General features: G+C 41.8%; 1 protein-coding gene across 2 annotated transcripts; it reads right to left on the bottom strand.

Moving 5' to 3' along the window:
* Positions 1-4,634: 4,634 nt before the first annotated feature.
* Positions 4,635-20,078, bottom strand: egln2 (egl-9 family hypoxia-inducible factor 2). Of its 2 annotated transcripts, none has more exons than XM_071496131.1 (6): positions 19,695-20,078; positions 17,519-18,875; positions 8,213-8,332; positions 7,917-8,053; positions 6,554-6,621; positions 4,635-6,413 (listed from the first exon to the last, which is right to left on the bottom strand). In XM_071496131.1, the coding sequence occupies exons 2-6, from the start codon at positions 18,782-18,784 to the stop codon at positions 6,361-6,363; spliced, it is 1,644 nt and encodes a 547-aa protein (XP_071352232.1). In that variant the 5' UTR covers positions 18,785-18,875; positions 19,695-20,078; the 3' UTR covers positions 4,635-6,360. The 2 variants fall into 2 exon arrangements, with proteins under 2 accessions (XP_071352232.1, XP_071352231.1); XM_071496130.1 differs by having other exon boundaries at positions 17,519-19,006; positions 19,695-20,015.
* Between the last annotated feature and the right edge of the window lie 1,425 nt (positions 20,079-21,503).

Here is a 21,503-nt window from a genome sequence, read left to right as displayed (position 1 = left end):
TGTTCTCGGCCTTCTCGTTTTGGTGGCAGACTTCTGTCGCAGCCATCCTGACTAGCCTGTCCTGTTACAGTTCATTCACGCATTCCTTCATTCTTTGCCTCGTTTTTCCATATTACTAATTCTGCCATGCCCTGCTGCCCAGCAGCAACCCCAGCTTTCCCACCTTTCAGCCACCTGATTGTTTCCCACCCAAGTATTCCCCTGTTCTTCATTTCCTAATCAGCCCATTTCCACTCTTTTTCTGCCAGATTGTCTATTGTGCTTTCCATGTTGTCACTTTCCAGCCTTTTCTTGCCTATTTTGGGATTTTAGCTTTTGCCTGGTTAATCTTCCTGCCTGTTACCAACCACTGCCCATGTCCTGACATCGTCCTCACCTTCTTAATAAAGGGGAACTGCTTTGGACTTTTACCGGTGTCTCTGAGTCACGCTATTGAGTCCTCCTAGACCTGAGCTGTGACAGGTAAACAGAGTCACTGTTTGCACACCCAGGCACAGAGCAGCATGGCCATATAACTATTGAAGGAGTAATAGTTTGGAAGATTGCATCATTGCGACAAGAGTGCTAAAATAAAATCTAAGACCCCAGTGAAGACTTCAAAAAAAAAAAACATTCACTTCCATATGATGTCTTGCTTGTTGACAAAGGCAGGGTGTCAAAAATATTATATATATATATATATATATTATATATAATATTACAATAGAGTTATTGAATGTCAACAGGTGCAAATGGTTTTTCCATTAAGTAAGTGCACATGCTTTTGACTGCACCTGCTAACATCTCACGTGCTGGGTTTGTTTTCAGTGCTCTGTGTGTGTATGTGTGTGTGTGTGTGTGTGTATGTGTGTATGTTCCAGCACAATCTGTACAGTCCAGCAAAATATGGGCACACAGAGAGAGAAATTGCCAGTAAAGTTTACATTAAGCCAAACTCTTCAAAGAGTACCAATCACACACAGTTCACACATGAAGGCATTTTATATTTAGTGCTGCCCCCTGGTGGCTAGACGTGACATTACATGAAGAATTAGTCGTTAACTGCTATGAAGGAAATAAACCACAAGGTGGAGGGAGATGACAGCAACAAACAGATACCTGCTAAGCAGCCATTTGAACCTCTGCTGGCACATGGACAATAATTAAATCTAATATCAATCACTGTGTTCTCTTTATCTTCGAGAAAAACACCCGCACCACTAAGATACAAATCCTTTGACCCACTAATGGAGAGCTCCTTCAAAGATACTACAGCAGGCCGGAGTCATTTAAATATTCAGCCAATACAACACGTACACCATTACAGGAAAGACACAGTGTTCTGCTTCGGCCTCTGCAGCACATTTATGAGCAAACGCTCCTCATCTTACATCTCACTTGTTATTAGTAGAGACTCTGAGTCACAGGCGGAGCAGACGGAAGAGTTTCATACTACGCTGACCTAAGTGTTTATATGAAAAACAGAGCAGAAAGGTGCTTCTATTCTAAGAGGTCAGCATCTTTAGGATGTCCACCACTCTATTCAGCACGCTTGGCAAAGTGTAGTTGTGGTGTAAATTTTTTATCTTGTACATTTAGATTTAAAGAAATTATGAATGCGATACATACAGTATACACCCCATGATTAGGGATACGTACTCAGCCTCAGTACTTTTTGGGTACTGACCAAAATGTTCCTAAATCTGTTCAGTACCACACCAAATGTTTGGCCAGATTCTTGTTGATTTATGTTATGTTTTTTGATCAGACATTTCTTAATTATTATCATTATTATTGTTACCAAAACTCAGGTACTGTATAGACACCAGCATGAAACAATTTCAAACAAAATTTTGCCCTCCCTATCCTATGATATATTAAAAGATGATGAATATATTTCAACAAAATGCTTTCAAGAAGGGGACAAATATTATATAGGAACCAAAACCTAGCACTAAACAGAAGCATATTATTAACTTTATTAATATTATTAATCTGCAACTATTTCAATAACTAAATAATTATTTAAACAGAAACTTGCTGGTTCGAGGTTTTCAAATACAAGGATTTTATGCTTTTCTTTGTTGTACAAAGTAAACTGATTATATTTGAGTTTTGGAGCGTTGGTAAAGATGTGAGATTAGAGAATTATAATTGGCTTTTTCACTCTTTTCTAACATTTTATGGACAAAATTCAGTTAATCAAGAAAATAATTGGCAGATTAATCAATAGTGAAGGCAAACTGTTAGTTGCAGCCCCACTTGCAGGTGACATCTGAATCCCCCTTAGATTTAGACGAAGTGTCTTGTATTATTCGCAGCTACTTCTGCTCACGTGTGTGTCTTGGTGTGTTTGTCAGACTCTGCTGTTTATATTTCCAGTTTGTTTCAGACAGTTAACTTGTTTTGCCTGGGACCAAGCGTGAGTGTGTGTTGAGTGAGAAGGTGAGGCTGTGCTGCTGGATTCTGCTCTGCTGAGGGATTTTACTACACCGAGTTAGTTTCTTTATGTGTGTAAATACACTAATGAACACCATCTGTGTTTCTGTGCCAGCGTCGGTGTGTTTTGAGGAGTCCATTTATATCGGTAGTGTCTGTTCTGATGACATGAGATGTTTCACTGTGAAGAGTGTGGTTTACCAAAAGGGTCAGGGTGACCTCCATTTTAATCTTTTCATTGTGTTCTGTGTGTGTGTGTGTGTTTGTGTGTGTGTTTGTGTTTGTGCATCCCTGCATCTCTGGCAGTCCAAAAGATATTACATTTAATCTGATATAACAAAGAGGAAAGCAGCAAGTCCTTAAATGCTTGGTATTTTTGCTTGATACATGTCTAAAATAATTTATCACTCATGAAAATTGTTGATAATTATCTGTTGACTGGTAAATCACTGTTTCAGCACTGAGCAATGTGAAAGCAGAGGAGAAGTCCAAGTTTTAACATCTTTTAGTTAATTGTTTTGCCTTTACAACCTGAAAATGATCTGTATAGTCTAGTCTGCTGCTTTCCTCTATCCTGTTTCCAACTAACAGGCTTTACTATACCAACTATGTTTACCCGACCAGCACTAAACGGCTGAAAAACCTGGTTAGCACCTTTTATATACAGTGAATAGTTAGCGCGTAGCTTAGTTAGCTAGCGGGTCAAAAAAAAAAAGCAGATATTTTGGAGGCAGAGACCAAAACAGAGATAAATGCAGGGTACGTGTTGGATTTAGGATGATATGCTCCGTGTTTTCTCAGTGAAGTTAAGAGGGAAAATGTTAGCTAACAGTTAACTAAACAACATCATGGCAACGTCATGGGGATGTTTCCATTGTCTTACTTTGAGTTGTTTGGTCTAATTTCATGTCTTTTAACCTCTCCCTTTGAATCATGTTTAAGAGCTTCCATTTAACGTTGGTTTGGATTCACCAAATCCTGCTGGTCTGCATCAACTCGGTCCTTTTTCCTTGATATATCATTTCAATCTGACCTAAACCCTGTGGATTTGGAAAACACTCTGCCACATTTCCCTCAGTAATTTTAAGATTTTTTTCCCAAAACTATCTGCTCTGGTCCAAGTCCTGGAACCTGTGGTAGGCCTGCAACCCGAAGCATTCTTACACTTGGATGTCACTGTATCAGCTTACTAGTCAGGCTGGAGCAATCAAAAGCACAGGAAGGGAAACAACTGATATCTTGAATGTCTACTAAAACAGAAGCGGTGGATAAGAAGCATTGTGCTTTCTGTCAATACGTCTCAAGCCTCCCCATACAGTGGGTCTTGTGCTGAACCACAGCAGAATGTGTTTTGTAAACTTGTATGAACCCCTCTTGAGTCAGGGACAATCAGTTCGGTGTCTTGACTTCAATCATTTGCTCAATGACGCAGGGCCTTGGGGCTATGCTCTTGGCAAGCTATTAGATACCATTGCATTATGAGTCATCAGGGCAAATCTTTAACTTTTTTTTGTTCTGATATTGCAGTCACGTGGTGGTATGCTGCTAGACTATCTGAACTTTTTAAACTGGCTTTATCAATATTTTTAGACAATTCATGGAATTAGACACGTTAGACCTATACACAGGCTTGTGTATAACTGCGAAAAACGTAAGGTTCAGTGTCTTGTTAATATCATATCCGTGAAATTAACCTCATTTTGGGAACACTTCATCTTCATGTTATGTATATATATGAACAAAGAAGAACCAAGATGGTGACTTTTGTTCACTACACCATATATGTTCAGGTTATTTTCATCATTTCACTATCTACTTGATAATTAATTATCTATTCTGCTATCTTGAGTGACAACTACTGTAAGCACTCTGCGCTTGCTCCTTGTCTCTCAAATTGGAACCAAATTACACAAGGGTTGGTGTACTCTCCGTCAGCGTATCATGAGAACATGTTTGAAACTGAAATAGTTTCGGTGCGCTGATAACTGATATGGCCATATGCCACACCCAAATAAACAGACAGGCTTGGTATTTGATATTCACAGCATGGTCTCCAATTAGTTTACTGTATTTTGATCCTTCATTAGGTGTATGACTGAGATTGACTGTCTTGTTTTGAACATGTGTCAGGTGCTGCTCTATTGTTCTCACGTCTGTACCTGAATAAAACTGAGGTTCAGCTCAGATTTTTCCCAGTAAATCAATTACACTTTGTGTACAAAAACAAACAGGTTTTAATTAAATACTCCAAATTAAAAGAAAAAAAAAATAGGCAAACAATTTCCATTTGTTCTCATTGTTTTAGTTTCTATTGCATTTGAATGACCATATTATCCACAGCATAAAGGCATTAATCTACATTTTAGTTATATTTTTTTCTATCATTCACGCATGGCATTACAAACAATAAAGTGCTTTTTAAAATAACCTTCTCTTTAACCAATCTAACATACACTTAGACAATACCTGCAACCCTCTTCAAGACAGTGTCACATACATGTGCAAGTACACATTTACACACAAATACTCAATCCCACACATGAGCAGGCATTCGTTTCCCCCTGCAGTTCACATACAGTGTATGCTTAACTCTGTGCTTTATACTGTAAATGGTCATAAGTGTACAGGTTGATTGAGGTTATCATTTCGCTAAGTACTGTTTAGTATAACTTTGTCGTTTTTATTCTTTTTTTTAAGGAGCTGTTGTTATCCATCTTTTGTGTTTGCCTGTGTCTTTTTGGGCAGGTTTGTCCCACAGCGCCAACACGTGTGATACATACTGTTTCCATCATGTTAAGAGTAGGCAAAGGTCAAGCTGAATCTGCACACAGGCATATGAGCATACACACACACAAACACACACATGCCAACACATAAAACACACTCATCAAACCCTGTTTTGACCCCTGTCTCTGGACAGCTTGCCTCTTGTCTCAATCGTGAGCCGCGTGTTTCAGTCAAACAGAAAGCACTTCACATCAAGTATGTAGAAAAGATTTGTGTAGTCTAGGGTCCGACTTGAAAATCTGTTACACACATTGCAACTACAAAGAAAAAAAAAAAAGAAACATTCATGCTGGATTCTCTGGGTGTTTTGTGGCACTAAGATTTCGAGGCTGTTGCAAAAGATTTTTTTATTCAGATGTTGTAATAAAGTCCTGGAATAATACTTGAACTATGCTTAGTGTGCTATACAGAGTAAAACTACAGTGTAGAGTTGTCCTCATGCACTGATTATAAATTGTGAGTACATCCCTGCAATGTTCAGGGTTAGTGCTTGAGCCAGGACTGACTGAGTAAGTGCCACCGGGCAACTTTTCACTATACAATGTTTCCGTCTTTACATTAACCACACATACACACTTGCCCACACCATGAGACAAGGGGACCACATCACAGTCTAGGGGAAATAAGGATTTTCAGAGACAACATCACTGATTTCTTCTCTTTGCGCCCCCTCTTCCCACTGTCTGTCCACTGATTCATCATTTATGCCCCCTGTGTTTGTATTGAAAATAACACCAGAGCAGAGTAGAACAATGATTTCTCAATACATCACAACATCACTGATAACTGAACCGGCAAAACTGCAACAAAATAAAATGAAGGAGCCTGTTTTTTTTTCAGTTAGTTGTCTTCACAGAGAGACTGTTGAAGTTTATTTTGCCACAATGCGTAATTCTGATCTCACCTTTGCCATACAATCCAAGCCATTGTGCTCTATATATGCCACATCTTTGATCAGCTGCCCAATCACATGGCAGGAAAACATGACATCACAGCCCGTGACGTGAATCTGACAGCTGGCATAACAAGAGTGACGTGGAGCTGCAGAGGTGACTGACAGTGTTTGACAGTGTCTCCCTTTATGATCTTGACGTCCATTAGCAGTTCAGGAAGGCACATAATATTTCAGAGTGCTCTCCAGAGATTAGATGAGATTTATGTCTTGCTGTTTTGAGTGACAGGCACTTGAACACCTTTCTGTCCTGTTGCTATGGACACAAGAAAAAGAGAAAGAGCATATTAGTCACATGCAATATTAAGTTGCAAGTATAACCAGAGGTGATACAGTCCATAAATATGCCAGAAAAAAATGAAACTGACATTAAACTATGACTGTGAGGATGCTTACCCAATCTGTATTTCTCTTTAGCCTCTGCTCTCTCTTTGGCATCAAAGTACCAGACTGTGATGGCATAGCTGTAAAACATGAGAGGAAGAGATTAAAATAAGGCTACGACAAGAACTAACATCTTTTTTACATGATACATTATATAACCCCGGTTCAGAAATGATGATATGTGTCAGAAATCGACTGGGTCTTGGTTTGATGCAAAAAAATGTTATTCTGCTATGATACTTAAATAATCTGAAAAAAAAACCAACTCAGATCTTAGTAATTAAGTTTTTACATGCCAATATGCAGCTGCTGGGTTTTATAATGAATAAAATAAAAAAAACAAACTAAGATAATGGGGAAAAAAATACTCAAAAACCACACCAAATGGTCCAAAAAAAAATTAATTAATTTTAAAAAAGGATATTGTTTGACCCAAATAGAGACAACAGATAACAAAAGATGTCTCCTCATACAGGTGAACAGTAGAGTGTCCGGAGTAGAAAATTTCCCGGACAGCAGAGAGTTAATTTCTACGCTTTCGAGTCGCTCCTGTGGGGCTGTGTTGTTTATTCCTGTCTCTCATGTCTGTGCCTCTCCAGCACGAGTCGTGCAATCGAACCTTCCTCCCCTCTCCCTCCCACCGACCCCCTCAGGAAACACATACTTCCTGCCTCCGGCCCCACCTCGCCCCCCAGCAGTCAGATGGAGAGGAGAGGAGAGAAGACATGAGAGGAGGACAAGAGAGGAGAGGGGAAGGAATGCAGGAGTGAAAGGCTATGTGTCATGGGCCCTCCGTGGATTATTTGGTGCTACAGTGTGTGCTTGTACCAGAGCATGTCTATCTCATATGAGCATCAGAGAAACTTCGACAGATGGGGATGCCCGTTGCTCTATAGAATTACCTATTCAATTTCATGCATGTATAAGTATGCAAGTGCCACTGACAAAGTCGTTGAGTTTGGTGGTTCAAAGTAGGGAATGCAGGAAAGAGGAGAAAGGGAAGGCGAGGCTCTTACAGATTCTTCTTTGCCTCCTTCCCTGTGTGTGTTATCCTTATTTAACTGACTGAACTTGTTTAATAGATATTTACAATAAATCTACTTGTGTTTTGTTGGCAAACAGTGTTCAATTATTCAAAAACTCACTGAGCGTTTATAGTAAATAATTTTAGTGATGACAACAATAACAATTTTGCTAGCATGCATCTGCAAATATTTACAGTATAGGTCAAGATAACACATGCTAGATATACACAAATGGCAATATTGTGAGTGTGTCCTGTCTGTTTCCATACGATATAAAGTCATTTTACAACTTCATATGAATTTGTGTGCGTGTGCGCTTGTACTATATAGACAGTACAAGTGTAACTAACCGAGTGGAGTAGGCTGGCTTGACTTCATGTGGGTTCCTGCGGTCAGACCAGAAGATGAGCAGCCGGTCAAACAGAGGTTCAATGTTGGCTACCACATTTTTGCCTTCAGGGTAGATCTGCAACAACCCTCCTTGTTTCTACAAAGACAGATACACACAAAACACAACAAGCAATTGGCATGATTGTACCAGATGCACATTTAAGCCTGTGTGTTTTAAGATTGGATGCAATGCACATACAGTTTTTGTAATGATCCATATTTACATAAAGTTAAGTGACATTTATTATCAAGGTACCTTCACATCCCAGTTCTTGTTAAGATAGTAGATACATGTGATGCAGCGTCCATCCCCATTAGGGTTGTCAACATGGCGGACATACCCTGCCCCGTTACCTGGGTAACAGGCAACCATGGCCTAAAAACAGAAGAAATGAGATAATTAATTATGAATTTGCATCCACATCAGAGCATTAAAAAAAACATTTTATATGCAGCACAACAACAGCATCACAGTAGAAGCAGAAGTTATTTAATCTCTTTAGCAGATGAACTGACTTATAAAAAGTGAACTGTCATGGATTGCTTGACAAGCAGAGGAAAGACGCTGTGAGCAATTTGAGGAAGTGTGATGAATCAATCATCAGTAAGAGGAGCTACAGGTGACCAATCAGCATTTAGACATTTCAGTTAGCACAAGAAAGGTGCAGAAGACACCTCGGGGACTGTCTGGTCGTCATTCCATCTATCGCTAGTCCAGCTCTTGCCATTTAACCTTCCCACTACTCCCTAGTAAGCTTCCTCCAGGTGGAATATTTCTATATTCAGCGTAACGTTCCACCATGTAATTTGTGAAACACACACAGTCACGAGAGGGATAAGCAGAGAAATGTGTCAGAGTTCAGCTGTTGTTCCCAGCTACGAAACAATCTGCAGATAGAGTATCCACGTTCAAACAATGGTCTCGCGCTGGTATTTCCCCTGCCTGACGTCTGTGTGTTGGAGGCTGTGAAGCCGGAGAGCGCTGCTTTCTCTGGAGAGTCTGAGGGAACCAAGACCTGCGTGAGAGCTCTTCAGCCAATGCACATTCCACGCCAGGGCCACTACAAGACCACGTGACTGTAAACGCACTGCAAGCTAAGAGACAAAACTACACAAGGGTCTGAGCTGAGGACAAGGCTGCGTTTCAGGCTGCAGTTAATAGTTTCCAAACTGTCTCCACTGGCTGTAGCTATCAGTTCCTGTCTCTTTAGTAAAGCAAGAAAAGTCTCCAGCTGATTCACTTACTGACTGACATCAGGCTGTGCTGGCAGAGAGAGATTCAAGTGGCGACTGTTGGCAGCATGTAGAGTAATAACTTCTGTATTATGTCTCTAGGCTGACTACAAAGGAAGATACTGTCACTGTCTTGACTTATATTGTTCTGCACGGGAAGCAAAAGTTCCACTTTCAGAGTCAGTGCATCATTCATGACTAACAGGTTCTGCACTGCTGCAGTATCGATTAACTTGCCTGACACTATCATTTCAGCTCGAGTACTACACTGTGAGAGTCTTCACCCTGAGGAAATCAAAGCACGCTCGCATAGATTTCTAAGACAAACGCACCTGTCCTTGTATTGTTTGTAAAAACTCAAATAAAAATTACGCTTGCCCGTTGCCCTCATCCTTCTCCCCCTCTTGTGGTGCTTTCCTCCTCATTCACGGCCAAGTGAATTTGGTTGTATTGTGTGTGTGTGACTCTGCTCAGCCGCCGTCATCAGCTCTCATTACTGACCAACGCTCACAGTCGGAGCTCATTAACCTCCGGACCTTTGGCTCCGGGCTCCAACTGACAACCAGACCTGCTGCGTCAAAATGAACGTATCAAATGTAGGCAAAGAAAAAAGAAAAATATGTGTACGCACATAATGATCATTAGGAACATTAATGTAATCCGAATGTGATTTAGGGTAATTGGAACTTGTCACAGGAAATCAGATGATCACATTGTGAGCCAGCTGTCGGTCATGGGGTTATTAAAAATAATGTAGTTCCTGTAATGTTGGAATTTATGTCATTGGGTCTCTTCATTTGTGTGTGTGTGGGATACATACATTGCATTTCGATGAGAAACTGTGAATGTAAACCCACGTTTGTGTACATTCACCTGTTTTGAAATAGAGGTGACCAATCCAACCTACTGCCACTGAAATCTCATCCCAAGTTATGACAAGAAAAAGTACTGCAGACAAAGGGCCGCTTTTAGCACGCTGCTCTCACTGTCACGTTTACATATGATCGGCAGTTGTTCATCTTGTACAAAACTGATAACAGCTGACACTCCCTTCTGTGCGGACAGGAACTTGTTTTAACATGTTCTGTTTCATGGAAAGTAGTTGTTCATGATCAGTATTCATTAATTACAGTAAAATGTTGTTTTCATATTTGTTTCAAGTATTATAAGATTATTAGACAGTTATAACCCCACCACCCTACAAAATGTCAGTATGAAAGGTTCACAGGTTTTATTTTCATGCCAGCAATCACTGAATGACAGTGAATGCACTGGTGGACTGTTGTTTATTTTTTATTATTAATAATATACAGTGTTCAGGGGTTGATTTTGTCTATACAGGGATGAGAGTGATCATGAGCGTGATCATTTTGGGTGTGCGTGTATTCAAGGAAGTGCATTTTCCAAGCAAATAGATTTTTTTTTTCGAACCGCTAACAGTCTTAGCAACTGCAATTAACTACAATTAACATGTACTATGCCACACAAGACAGCTCAGCCCTAGCCTGCAGCATAAACATGTCACAGACACAGACACAGACACACACACACACACACACACACACACACACACACTGGCACATAATTCAGGAGGGTTATGGCATTTATTCTAAACAGACCATTAAAAATACAGCAGTTTCATATACATCCACACTGTTTCAGTCTCCTTCAAACACACACACGCAATACTCAGGCACACACAGCGTGACACAGCACGTCTCGATCCTATCTGTCATTTCTGCCCTCCTCACTCCTTCATCTCTGCCGAGATCAGTGCCCACAGTAAGTTTAAGTCTAATTGGCACCAACCACCTGTCTGCCAGGCACCAGCATTAACGCCCTAATGGCAGCGCTGGGTAGATACCCGGGCTGTCAAGGTGATGGCCGGGCAGGCAGAACAATCTGTCCTGGACAAGAACAAAAATAAACTCCAATGCTGCACGCATATTCTGATAAGAGGAATGATGGTGGAGAGAGGGGTGAGGAGGGGGAGAGGGGCTAGATAAGGCTGAACAAATACAGGCATTAGAAGGAGAGAGAGGGAGAGAGAGCTTAGGCATGTGTGCGGGAGGGAGCAGGGGTTAAAACAGAGGTGAGGATGTTGCTGGTAGACTCTGATGATGGCAGACAGTGAGGGGACTTTTGGTTCTGTGATCATTGCAGGATTAGAACCTAGAAGTAGATGTTTCAGTTTAAAATAACTCTTATTTGAATACTTATTTATCTTCATTTATCATATAAACTACAGTTATAGAGATTTAAGATGTTAATGTGGCTGTTAAGCTATAGGCTTTTTACTAAATTAATAAAAAAAAATGAAAACTACATTATTAATTCCCTGTTATAAACAAAGAAAGTGTGGTAATGCTTTAGCCGTTGATTAAATCTTGTTGCCAAATCAAGTATGTCTGTGTCAGATAACTGCATGGTTTAATAAAAGTAAGAGTTTATTGTTCTTTTTTTTGGTAATTATTTTTTGGGCTTTTGTGCCTTTATTATAGATCAGTGAAGACTGACAGGAAAGGGGGTAGAGAGAGGAGAATGACATGCAGGAAAGAGTCGGGCCGGTTGGGAGTCAAACCGGCGACTGCCTGCTAAGAGCGTGGTACGTGCCCTAACCACTCAACTACCAGGCTGCCCTTATTCTTTTTTTTTTTTTTAATATAACAACTGATGAGTACTTTTGTTTGATCAAATCAGATGAGAGCAGATCAACGTGGCTATGACATAACAGAACAAAGAACTAGACAAAATGGTAATTTCTTCAAACTCTAAAAGGCTCAAAATGTTTGCGAGAGTCCCCGAGCTCTTCCAAATTTCACAGCGGGACATCCCTGAGCCTTTGTGTGCTCTTGGAAACCTGTATCCAAATCTCTGAGTCCGAGATCTTCCTCAAGGACACTTCAGTACAACAGATGTTTGCCATCTCTGAGGTTGAAACCAGTTGGGTCACTAATTGTCGAGCAGCACCGCCATCTTACTTCATTTCCACAGCTGATTACTCACAAGCAGCTCGAATGACACAGGATGTGATATAAATTAGGATCAGATATTATTAATAGCTTCTAATAGATTGAATTTGAGTGAAGTGAAGGAGATAAAAGTCTGGGGGAATTAAACCGAATGATGATGAACTGCTTTGTCACTCCCAGCTTCTATCTGACCTGCTCTTCCTGGTTCGTGTCATTGCCCATTACTCAGCTTGACTCACCTCCAGGTTAGTGCTTCTACAGGCTGGTTGAAGGTTTTCTGAGTGTAGGATATCAGTGGCAACTTAATGTGTGTGAGTGATCTGTAATTCAGATCTGTAATTGTTTCAGAGAACATAATAATCAACCCTTTGATCCAAGCAACTCTCACACCTAACATCAGCAAGCATCTGTACCCAGTCTCTGGCTTTATTAACAGTATCGCTGGACCGGTTTAAACTTACAGAGAAAACTGATCTGTGTGTTTGGAAGGTAGGTGTACTTATTACCATTAGAGGGTTTCATCACTAAGGGTAAAAAGTATCAGCCTACAGCACCAACTACAGTGCAACATGTAGAAACACTGAGAGTCATTGCATTTGAGGCAGATCATCAGGGACAAGTTGAAGATAACCAAAGGCCAGTGTGCTATGGGGGTCACACAGCAGTTCAAATGAAAGGAGGAAACACCTCAAACTTATCTAAGCAACTCAAAGACAGGCACCCGGATATGTAACCAGAAATCAGGGTGTGTTAGTTTCAGTTGTTAAATTGTCAACTGTAACAGCAAGAATGTGTTTTAGCAATGCTCTAAATCTTGCTTAGGCTAACGCAGTGATAGCTCATAACGTTAGTAGGCTACTGTAATCACTGTTCAGTCTTTTGCAATATTACATTCACATTGTAAATGAATAATTTCACATAATTTGTCTGTCATCATGTTAGTCAACTGCTTGCACACTGACTATATGGAGGTGTAGGTGCATGCTGTGGCATTAAATGTGTTTTTAAGAATTGTAGAATTTCAATGGTATTGGTACCGACTACCAAATTTCTGGTATTATAACATCTCTTGTCCAGATGTTGGTAGAGCACAGGGCTGCACAGATACATGAGGAAAAAGGCGTGAGTACTTGCACGTTACTGCTCTGCATGTCGTTTTTGGTAGTCAGCATACTGAGAGACGGTAGTGCTATTTGTACCTTTAATCTGGGACAAATTAGCATCATGGTAAAATATTTAAGTGTCATCTTGTATTTATATTATGGTAGTTATTTCTAATGTGAACATAAAACAAAAAAGGTAGTCAAATGTGCTCAGCCCTTATGAGTCAGTCCAGCCATGGCACTCATTATGAATGACTCACCACTGAACGTTAGGATGGAGCAACACAGTGTGTGTGTGTGTGTGTGTGTGTGAGTTTGAGAGTATACATTTTCCATAACATATTTCTGTTTCATATCCACACAAAACTTGATGAAATTATTTTGTTCAGATTAATAGAAAATAAGTATATTTTGAGATGTTCATTAATTCTTATATGCTTTACATGCTTTATATGATGCACATTGTGTAAATGTGTCATTTACATACATCAACAGCTCAACACACTGGAAGTATATTCCACAAATATCCATTAGATAACTGAAATGATCAATAAATCTAATTGATTGATCGACAAATTTTGGCTCTAAAGCATTTGCACTGGAAAACAAAATTAAGTATCCATAAAAACACCAAATTAACTATTTAAGTTTTGACTATAATTTTGATGGACTTATATGTCCCACAATGACAACAAAAGTTGAGGTGCTGTTCATAGTCGCCCAAATGCAAAAGAAACATCACATGAGTTTGCAGCCGTTCCCAAAGCAGCATTGCATTTAAAATAATAGGTCAGTACTGCACCAAGGGGAGGCCAAAAATAATTAGCAGCGCATCGCTAATACCATTAATTAACTGGTAATGATTAATATGACAGTCTTCATTTCTTAACATTGGTTCTCTTTACCCACTGAATTGCCTGAATGTAATGTAATTTAATACCAAGCTAGCTAGTGTGGAAGGTACTGTATGACTTCTGATGCCTGCCTGCACGGTAGCACTGCTGAGCTCTAGGAGGGGCATCTGAGGACACGCTGCTGCTGCAGCAGACATTATCATTATGCCGAGGCTCCTGCTGCATCGCCCTTTCTCACTCTTGCTCAACACCATCCTCCCATTCCTTTCTCCCTATCCCCACTCCCTTCCATGCTCACCTCCAGTCTATCCCCTCCCCCTTCATGTATCTTATTCCCTACGCCGAGTTGTTTGGCTCTATCCCATAATACAAGACTTTCCCACCATCACCTTGCACTATATTAACTGAATTACTGCCCCTTTTGTTAACACTATAATCCTTCCCAGAGCACGTCTCAAAGGCTGCAAAACCTGGCTCCTGCTGACTAACGGGAGTCAGGGTACACAGATATTACCCGCTGCTGGTGAGGCATTATTTTGGGCATAGCCAGTCGCTTTAGTTCTCCATCTCTTTTATACACAATGCGCAGCTCTACTCTGTATGTGCCTGTTACCAAGGTAACCGCTGGGAAATATTTTGTCCAAGTAGCGAACAAGGGGGCTGATAAGACAAAGGAGAAAAAGAGTGAAGTAAAGGACAGGGGAGAGGAAAAGAAGGTCAGAATAAAAGACAAGAAAAAAAATGAAAACAATGAAGGAATGGGGGGAAAAAAAGGTTTGGAGGGGAACTGTTGTTGGACAAAGAAGTGAAAGACGGAAAAGACGCAGTGACCTTCTATCCAGTTGTGCTCCTCCCAGATCCTCCTCTTTTCTTTTCCTATCACTTCCTGTCTCTCTAATGCACACTCCATCACTGTATCTATCACTACGCTTTCTCCTGCGCTCCTTCACAGGAACACCCAGCCAGAACATTTTGTACTGTGTGGCACTGAACTTTTTTTTTTTTTTTTTTTTTTTGTGTGTGTACCAAGGGCAAATCAAGTGATCTGGCCAGGGAATAGTTGGTGGTAATAGTGGTAATCTAACATCTTTACCTGGGAATCACTCAGATAGTCATCGCCACGCCAAATAAGAGAGAATGAATAACTTAGTAGGCAATTGCCAAACACAGCATGGCATCCTATAATCCTAAAACTAAAACAGAGTAATTTAACAATCTAATCTAAACTTAATCTAACTCTAAAACCCTGTCCCTATCCCTATGCACTTCCCTTGATTCTTTTCTGACCTCATATAAGCACCTCTCCAAGAGAAACTTGCATAAACACATTTTCTATCCATTTCATTGCCGTCTGTGCATAGCTGCAATCACACAAAGTTAGAGTACTTTTCTCCAGTCTTCACAGTAGATCCTTTCCTCAGAGACTGTTTGTGCACAGTAAAATCCAACTCAAGAGTAGGCAGAGGTTCCTCTAAGCTGGTGATTTGCAGAGGAACTTAACTATAAAAACAGTCTTGAAAAAAACAGACATATTAGTTTACCCATTCCGTAAGTCACTTAACTTCACTGCTTTACTGTTATTTTGTCAGAGCTCAGACTAGGCGTGACTTTGGCCAGAAAACAGCAGAGTCAGCCCACGTTCAAGAGAGCAAAGGCTGCTGATGTGAGGTAGACCCAACCAGCTCCTGTTCAAACACCGTCTAAAGCTTATGTAAATGACTCAACTTATAGGGCAAGGTGCTACATGTGATGTTACACAGATGGAGTGAAATAGGCTGCGGGGCCAGTCCATTAGGAAGAGAGGAGGAAACGCTGCAATTGATTCAATCAAGTATGGAGATGGGTGGAGAGGCTACCCACACATGATCGGAAGTAGTTTTATATTTCTAAACATTTACTCAATAGTCTCTTTCATAGCTCAGTTGATTAAGACTATAGAAGTTAGGCTGCCAGCTCGCAGGAACAGCTTTCACCTAATTTCCCCCATGGGGAGCAGTAATGCCGCATCTACGTTTCAGATCAGACCAGACATGACATTCATTAAGAGCTCCCCTGGAATTATTTTCCACATGGGACGTAACAGTTTGATACAGTTTAACCTGTGTAAAACTGCAGAATTTAAGAAAGTAAATCATTACTTTACAAATATTTCACTCACACAATTTCAGCTGGAAGCTGAGTTAACATTTATGTTTCAAACCACCCATTGTCTGGATTTGTTATACTGTAAATGTTGACTGAACAAGGGGGGCTGCTGAAACACCGAGAACATGTTGGGTAACAGACTAGACAGTAATGGTTAACTCACAGCTGATAGGGAGACAGGCCATGACACTAAAGTAGATCCTAAAAGACACAATACAGAGAACACTAACACAGAGACAGACAGACAGACAGATAAAAAGACTGAGAGATAAAAAGACTGAGAGTTTTACACTCTTTTCACCGTTTTTCTATTTTTCATGGAAAAACACAAGTGCAGATGAGAGGGGGGTACAAATAGATTCAGGAAGGAGAATAAAACAAACTTCAATCAGCTTTGATCACTAACATTACCTGGCTGAGATAACACTGGAATACATCATTACAGGGAGTAAAGGGCAGGGGGAGGTTCTCTGTCCAAAACTGTTTCCAGGACAGTGAAAGCAACTGCCTGTGGAACTACGACAAAAAGGGATTACAATAGTTACTCCCTTTAGTGTTTAGGGAACTATCTTCAGTGGTGTGCAGTGGTCACTGTGCATGGCATTTGAAAATTATCAATGTAAAAGAGTAACTATGGCATGTAGTGTAGTCACGGTAAATAAAAAGAAAATATGCCGCTCACGTGGCATGAGATCTGAGATAAAGGAAACAAACAAAAACACACTCTCCTGCCACACCAGTGCCATGTTTGTAAGGGTGAAAGGGGTGATAGAAAAAGTCTTCAAAGGCAGAGTTATAGTGATGGCAGAGGAGATACAGGCCCAGTGTTTTTTTTCTCCTGGGTACAAGCGGTATGAAGGCAGGGACAGGGGCATACTTAGGCAGGCCTAAACTCAGACACAGGGCCAGGTTAGCAGGAACGCTCAGCCCTCCGCCCCCCCCTTATCAAGCTCACATGTGCCAGATACACAGCAGGGCTCATCCTGACATCCTACCCGACTTTGTGTTTACTCTCCCACTGAGGTGTGAGTGTGAGTGTGTGCGTGAGTGTGTGTTTGCCAGCATTAGGGAAGCAAAGATGGAGCAGAGCAGACATGACACAACCAGCCACATGCTCCAAATGTAACGGTGTCGTCAGGCTGACACACCTACACCACCTTTTCTTGTAGCCTCTGTTTTCTCTGGCATGTAGCTTGAAAACATACCCCTGCCTCACCCCTGACCCCACCTGTCCCCACCCAGCGCCTCCTCTCACCTTAGTGCGTCCATTGATGACACAGCCCCCCAGCTGTCCGTTGGCAGCACTGTACATGACAGCCTCATCGATGTGAGCCATCAGTGCCCCTATGCTCTGGCACCCGGGCTCGCGTCCCTCCACCCAGGCGATCTGGTCTCCCCGGATGCTCCGAGAGGGAATGCTCTTTTGGCTCACCAGCTGCCCGCCCCGAAACTTCCCGCTGTGGTTTAGGACCTCCACCTCCTCCAGGACCCTGTCGCCCAGCTGAGGGCCCAGGAAGTTGTCCTTCACACAGATGCCATAGTATTTCATGCAGGGGACAATGTACTGCTGGGCAATGCGCTCTGCTGACCAGCCAGCGCCTGCGGTAGGCGGTGGGGTCGGGATGCCGTTAGCCTCCACTGGAGAGGTCTGGCTGGGTGCAGCTGGAGGGCCTGAGGAGGCCACCTTATGTCCATTGTGCTGGTTAGTGTGAGTGGCGGGAGGGGTGAAGGGAGACTGGGGAGTGACACAGTGCACATTATTGAAAGTCATTTGGTTGCTATGGGAACTGTTGCTGCAGTTGACAGTGACCATGAGCGGGGCGACTGCACGGGCCGCTCTGGAAGCCTCTGAAGATTTGTGGCCGACACTCCCCTCTGTCAACCTTCTCCGCTTTAAGTCCGAGTCTCCTGAAGGAAAGGCAGGACCCGCAGAACCTCCTAACCCCGGTGACCCCACCATGAGACCATTAAGAGTTTCTGACCCCGTGTCCCGGTTCTCCCCACCCCTGCGTTTCTGCTGTTGCACCTGCCTGCCTTTCAGGTCACCATTGATCCTCCTCACCAATAAAGGGCACTTCTCATGAGGGCCATTCTCTGCTCTGCTGGTGAAGGGGTACGTGGGGCCGCCGGTTCCCCCTGCAGCCCCCTTCATATGTGCCGGGTAACCGTTTGGCGTGTGAGCCAAAACGCCTGCGTGGCTCCCCTCCACGGTGGCAAACGGGGACACCACCCCGCCGGTGTAGAGCGGCACGCCGGTTTTGGACTGCTTCGTCGGGGTTGTGATTCCAGGGGAGTCGGTCTGAGAGGCCAGACCGGCGAGTAACTCCGCGGCCGTGGGACTCCCGACCGGCGCCGCGCAGAAGCCGTTCAGCCCCATGTCCGCTCTGTACGTGTGGCTGATCTCTGCCGGTCCACAGGCGAGCTGCTGGCCGCTCGTCCTTCCCTCCTGCGAGGCTGAAACTGCGACGGATCCGCGGGAAGAGCTTGGGTTTAAATGGTCCGTGTGTCCCAAGCTCTCCATTTCATCTCGTCATCTGCTGGATGCGCACGTAGCTCACGTCCTCGCTTCATTTTCTAGCTCAGCCGCTGCTTTTCTCCGATGGAGAGGAGCTCTGCCACAGAGAGAGAATAAGTTTCATGTCCAAGTCCTCTTCTAGTTGCTCTTATTTCACCCATTACTCCCATTTAAGCTGTGCATTTATTTGTATCCGTCTTATACACATTTTGAGGCTGTGCGGGGTATCTGTGGAGAGTAAAATGATACACTTAAGGCCTATTAATAGCACAGAGGAGACCACTTGTCACACAGAGCTCAAGTAAATAAATCCACACTATCCTATAGTGTAACAAATACTTATGCAGTATTTATACAGGCCCACTGAAAACTGGGGCAGGAAAACAGTGCAATGTAACGGGACTGCAGCCTATATAATCATCATCAAAATCATAAGCTGTTGCACTGTCATTAAATTAAAAATTAAGTGCATCTCTTCTTCAGTCTACGACGTATATCGCAGCTTTATAGCTACATTTTAATAATTAAAAAGAAAGGGGACTGCTAAGAATCCCAAGTCCCAGAAAAACTCTGTCTGACTGACGGGCTATACACATCAAATTAGACTAAAATTAGAAATGACACTGGAAATACAACATCTATACTTTAAACAGATTCTTATAGCGTTAGATTTATATTAGACTGCGGTGAAACAGCCATTAAAGTACTTCTCTTTCGCCTTTGTCAGCTACTGATTGCCAACTTAGCAGCCTAATGCTCAGGTCCCTCCATAACAACTGAGAATAAGATCACACGAATCTATTACTTTGGCTAAAACGCAGATTTCAGAGCGTATAGTAAATTGAATATGCAGCTAATAATGAGAAAACGACGAGGTAAATCCCCCCCCTCGATGAGACCACAGTCCGCTGCTTACCTACGGCAGCCTACAGCAATGCAAATCCTCAGTGAGCGTACGTGACAGGCTGAGAGTACGCATGTTATTTCCGGGATTGTCTTGCCCGTGTGCGCGTCCCATCCAATTTTCTTGTCGGTTATAAATAATATCCAGGGGCCGACGGCGACCCAACGCCGGTCCGACACATTAAACCCAACGGAGGGACGGAGGCAGATGCTCGGAGCCACACGGGGTCCCCTTTAGCAGCAACACACAAAAAAAAAAAAAAAAAAAAAAAAAAAAGTGCTCTCCGTTGTGTTTGCGGGTGCCCCCAGTTTGTGTCTGTCTCCCACCCCCCCACCACCACCACCACCTCGCTCCTCCTCCTCCTCCCACAGCCCGCTCTCTCTCTCTCTCTCTCTCTCTCTCTCTCCTGTCATTTACACGCACACAGGCCATGTGACCACTACTACGACTGATCTGAAACTGCACTGACAGACACCGCCCATTAACATTTTCTATAATGTTATCTATCTATCTATCTATATATATATATATATATATATATATATATATATAGATATATATCAATATGCTGCAGTAAAATAGCTACTATTATACTCGTGTTTCTGCAGTCGGGGAGGTCTTACTTATTCGTTAACGTACTCATTTGTCATTTTAACATTTCTATTAAGAACATTAGCAACATGAACATGAGCCCTTTACGTTACATATACTGAGCACGTCTCTGCAAACTGACGCAATAGCCTGCAGCAACTGTCAGCATTAAAAAAATTTAAAAAAAAAAAAGCACCTAAGGAACCACAGCAATCCATTAGAGTCTCTTAAAATAAATAGCAATCACGTTCTTCATTGTGGTAAATGAAGCAGTCCCACACTGAAACTACACCATTGCAAGTAAAAAACTTCAACTGAAAATGACACTGCAAATCCTCTTAAAGTTTTTAAAGTAAAAGTAATGCAGAAAAATGTCCCTTGTACTTGAGTACAGCCAATATATTTATGTAGCTTACTATATATGCTTGGATAGTTTAATCAACAGCAATACATATGTTTTTATAAGTTTACCACATTTTGTATTCAGATTTTGTAATCTGTAAAATAACAATGTAAACCATCAGATTAATGTAGTGGAGTAAATAGCACAATATTTCCCACTCATATGTAGTGGAGGAGAGGCATACAGCTGCATAAAATGGAAATACTGGTATATTTGTACTTAAGTAAAGTGCTTGAGCAAATGTACTCAGTTTTAATTTTTGAAATTTACAACGTTCATTTTTAGACAATGAATGTTGTATTATATTTTCTTTTGGCATTACGATTAAAAATAGGAATCAAAGGCTCAGTTCCAACTCCACAGTAGCTCAATGTGTGAGTACTGTATATGTTATATATATATATATGTTACTGCAGAAGCAGTCATGGATAATACAGATATACATACATATACACATACATATGCGCAAAGTCTGCTTTATCTGTTCTGTTGTCTTCATGTCTTATCCATGGGTTTGTTTAGTTATTTTTTTTTTACCTGTATTAAAAAGTGAGATTTAATCTGTTGCATTTGAGGAGCCAGCCCTATAATCTGGAATGTCACTGCCTCGCCACTGGGCTGGATTTTCTGATACAGACATGTTCTGTTAGGGGGGTTTTACAGCCTGCAGTGTTGCTAACTTAGCACATTGTAGCTAGATTTAGAGACTTTGTTTCAAACAATCTGGGTATAAACCTAGTACATGATTGGTCTAGTAGATGCCAACCAGGGGCTTTTGGTTACACTACTTGTTACAGGCAGTCTACCGTGGCGCCCTGGTTTCCTGG

The sequence above is a fragment of the Trachinotus anak genome, unplaced genomic scaffold, assembly GCF_046630095.1.
Source record: "Trachinotus anak isolate AG129_WGS33_773 ecotype Australia unplaced genomic scaffold, CSIRO_AGI_Tana_v1 ptg000014l, whole genome shotgun sequence".
Lineage (NCBI taxonomy): Eukaryota > Metazoa > Chordata > Actinopteri > Carangiformes > Carangidae > Trachinotus > Trachinotus anak.
The sequence above is the reverse complement of the archived record's forward strand: the minus strand, read 5'-3'. Positions and strand labels throughout refer to the sequence as shown.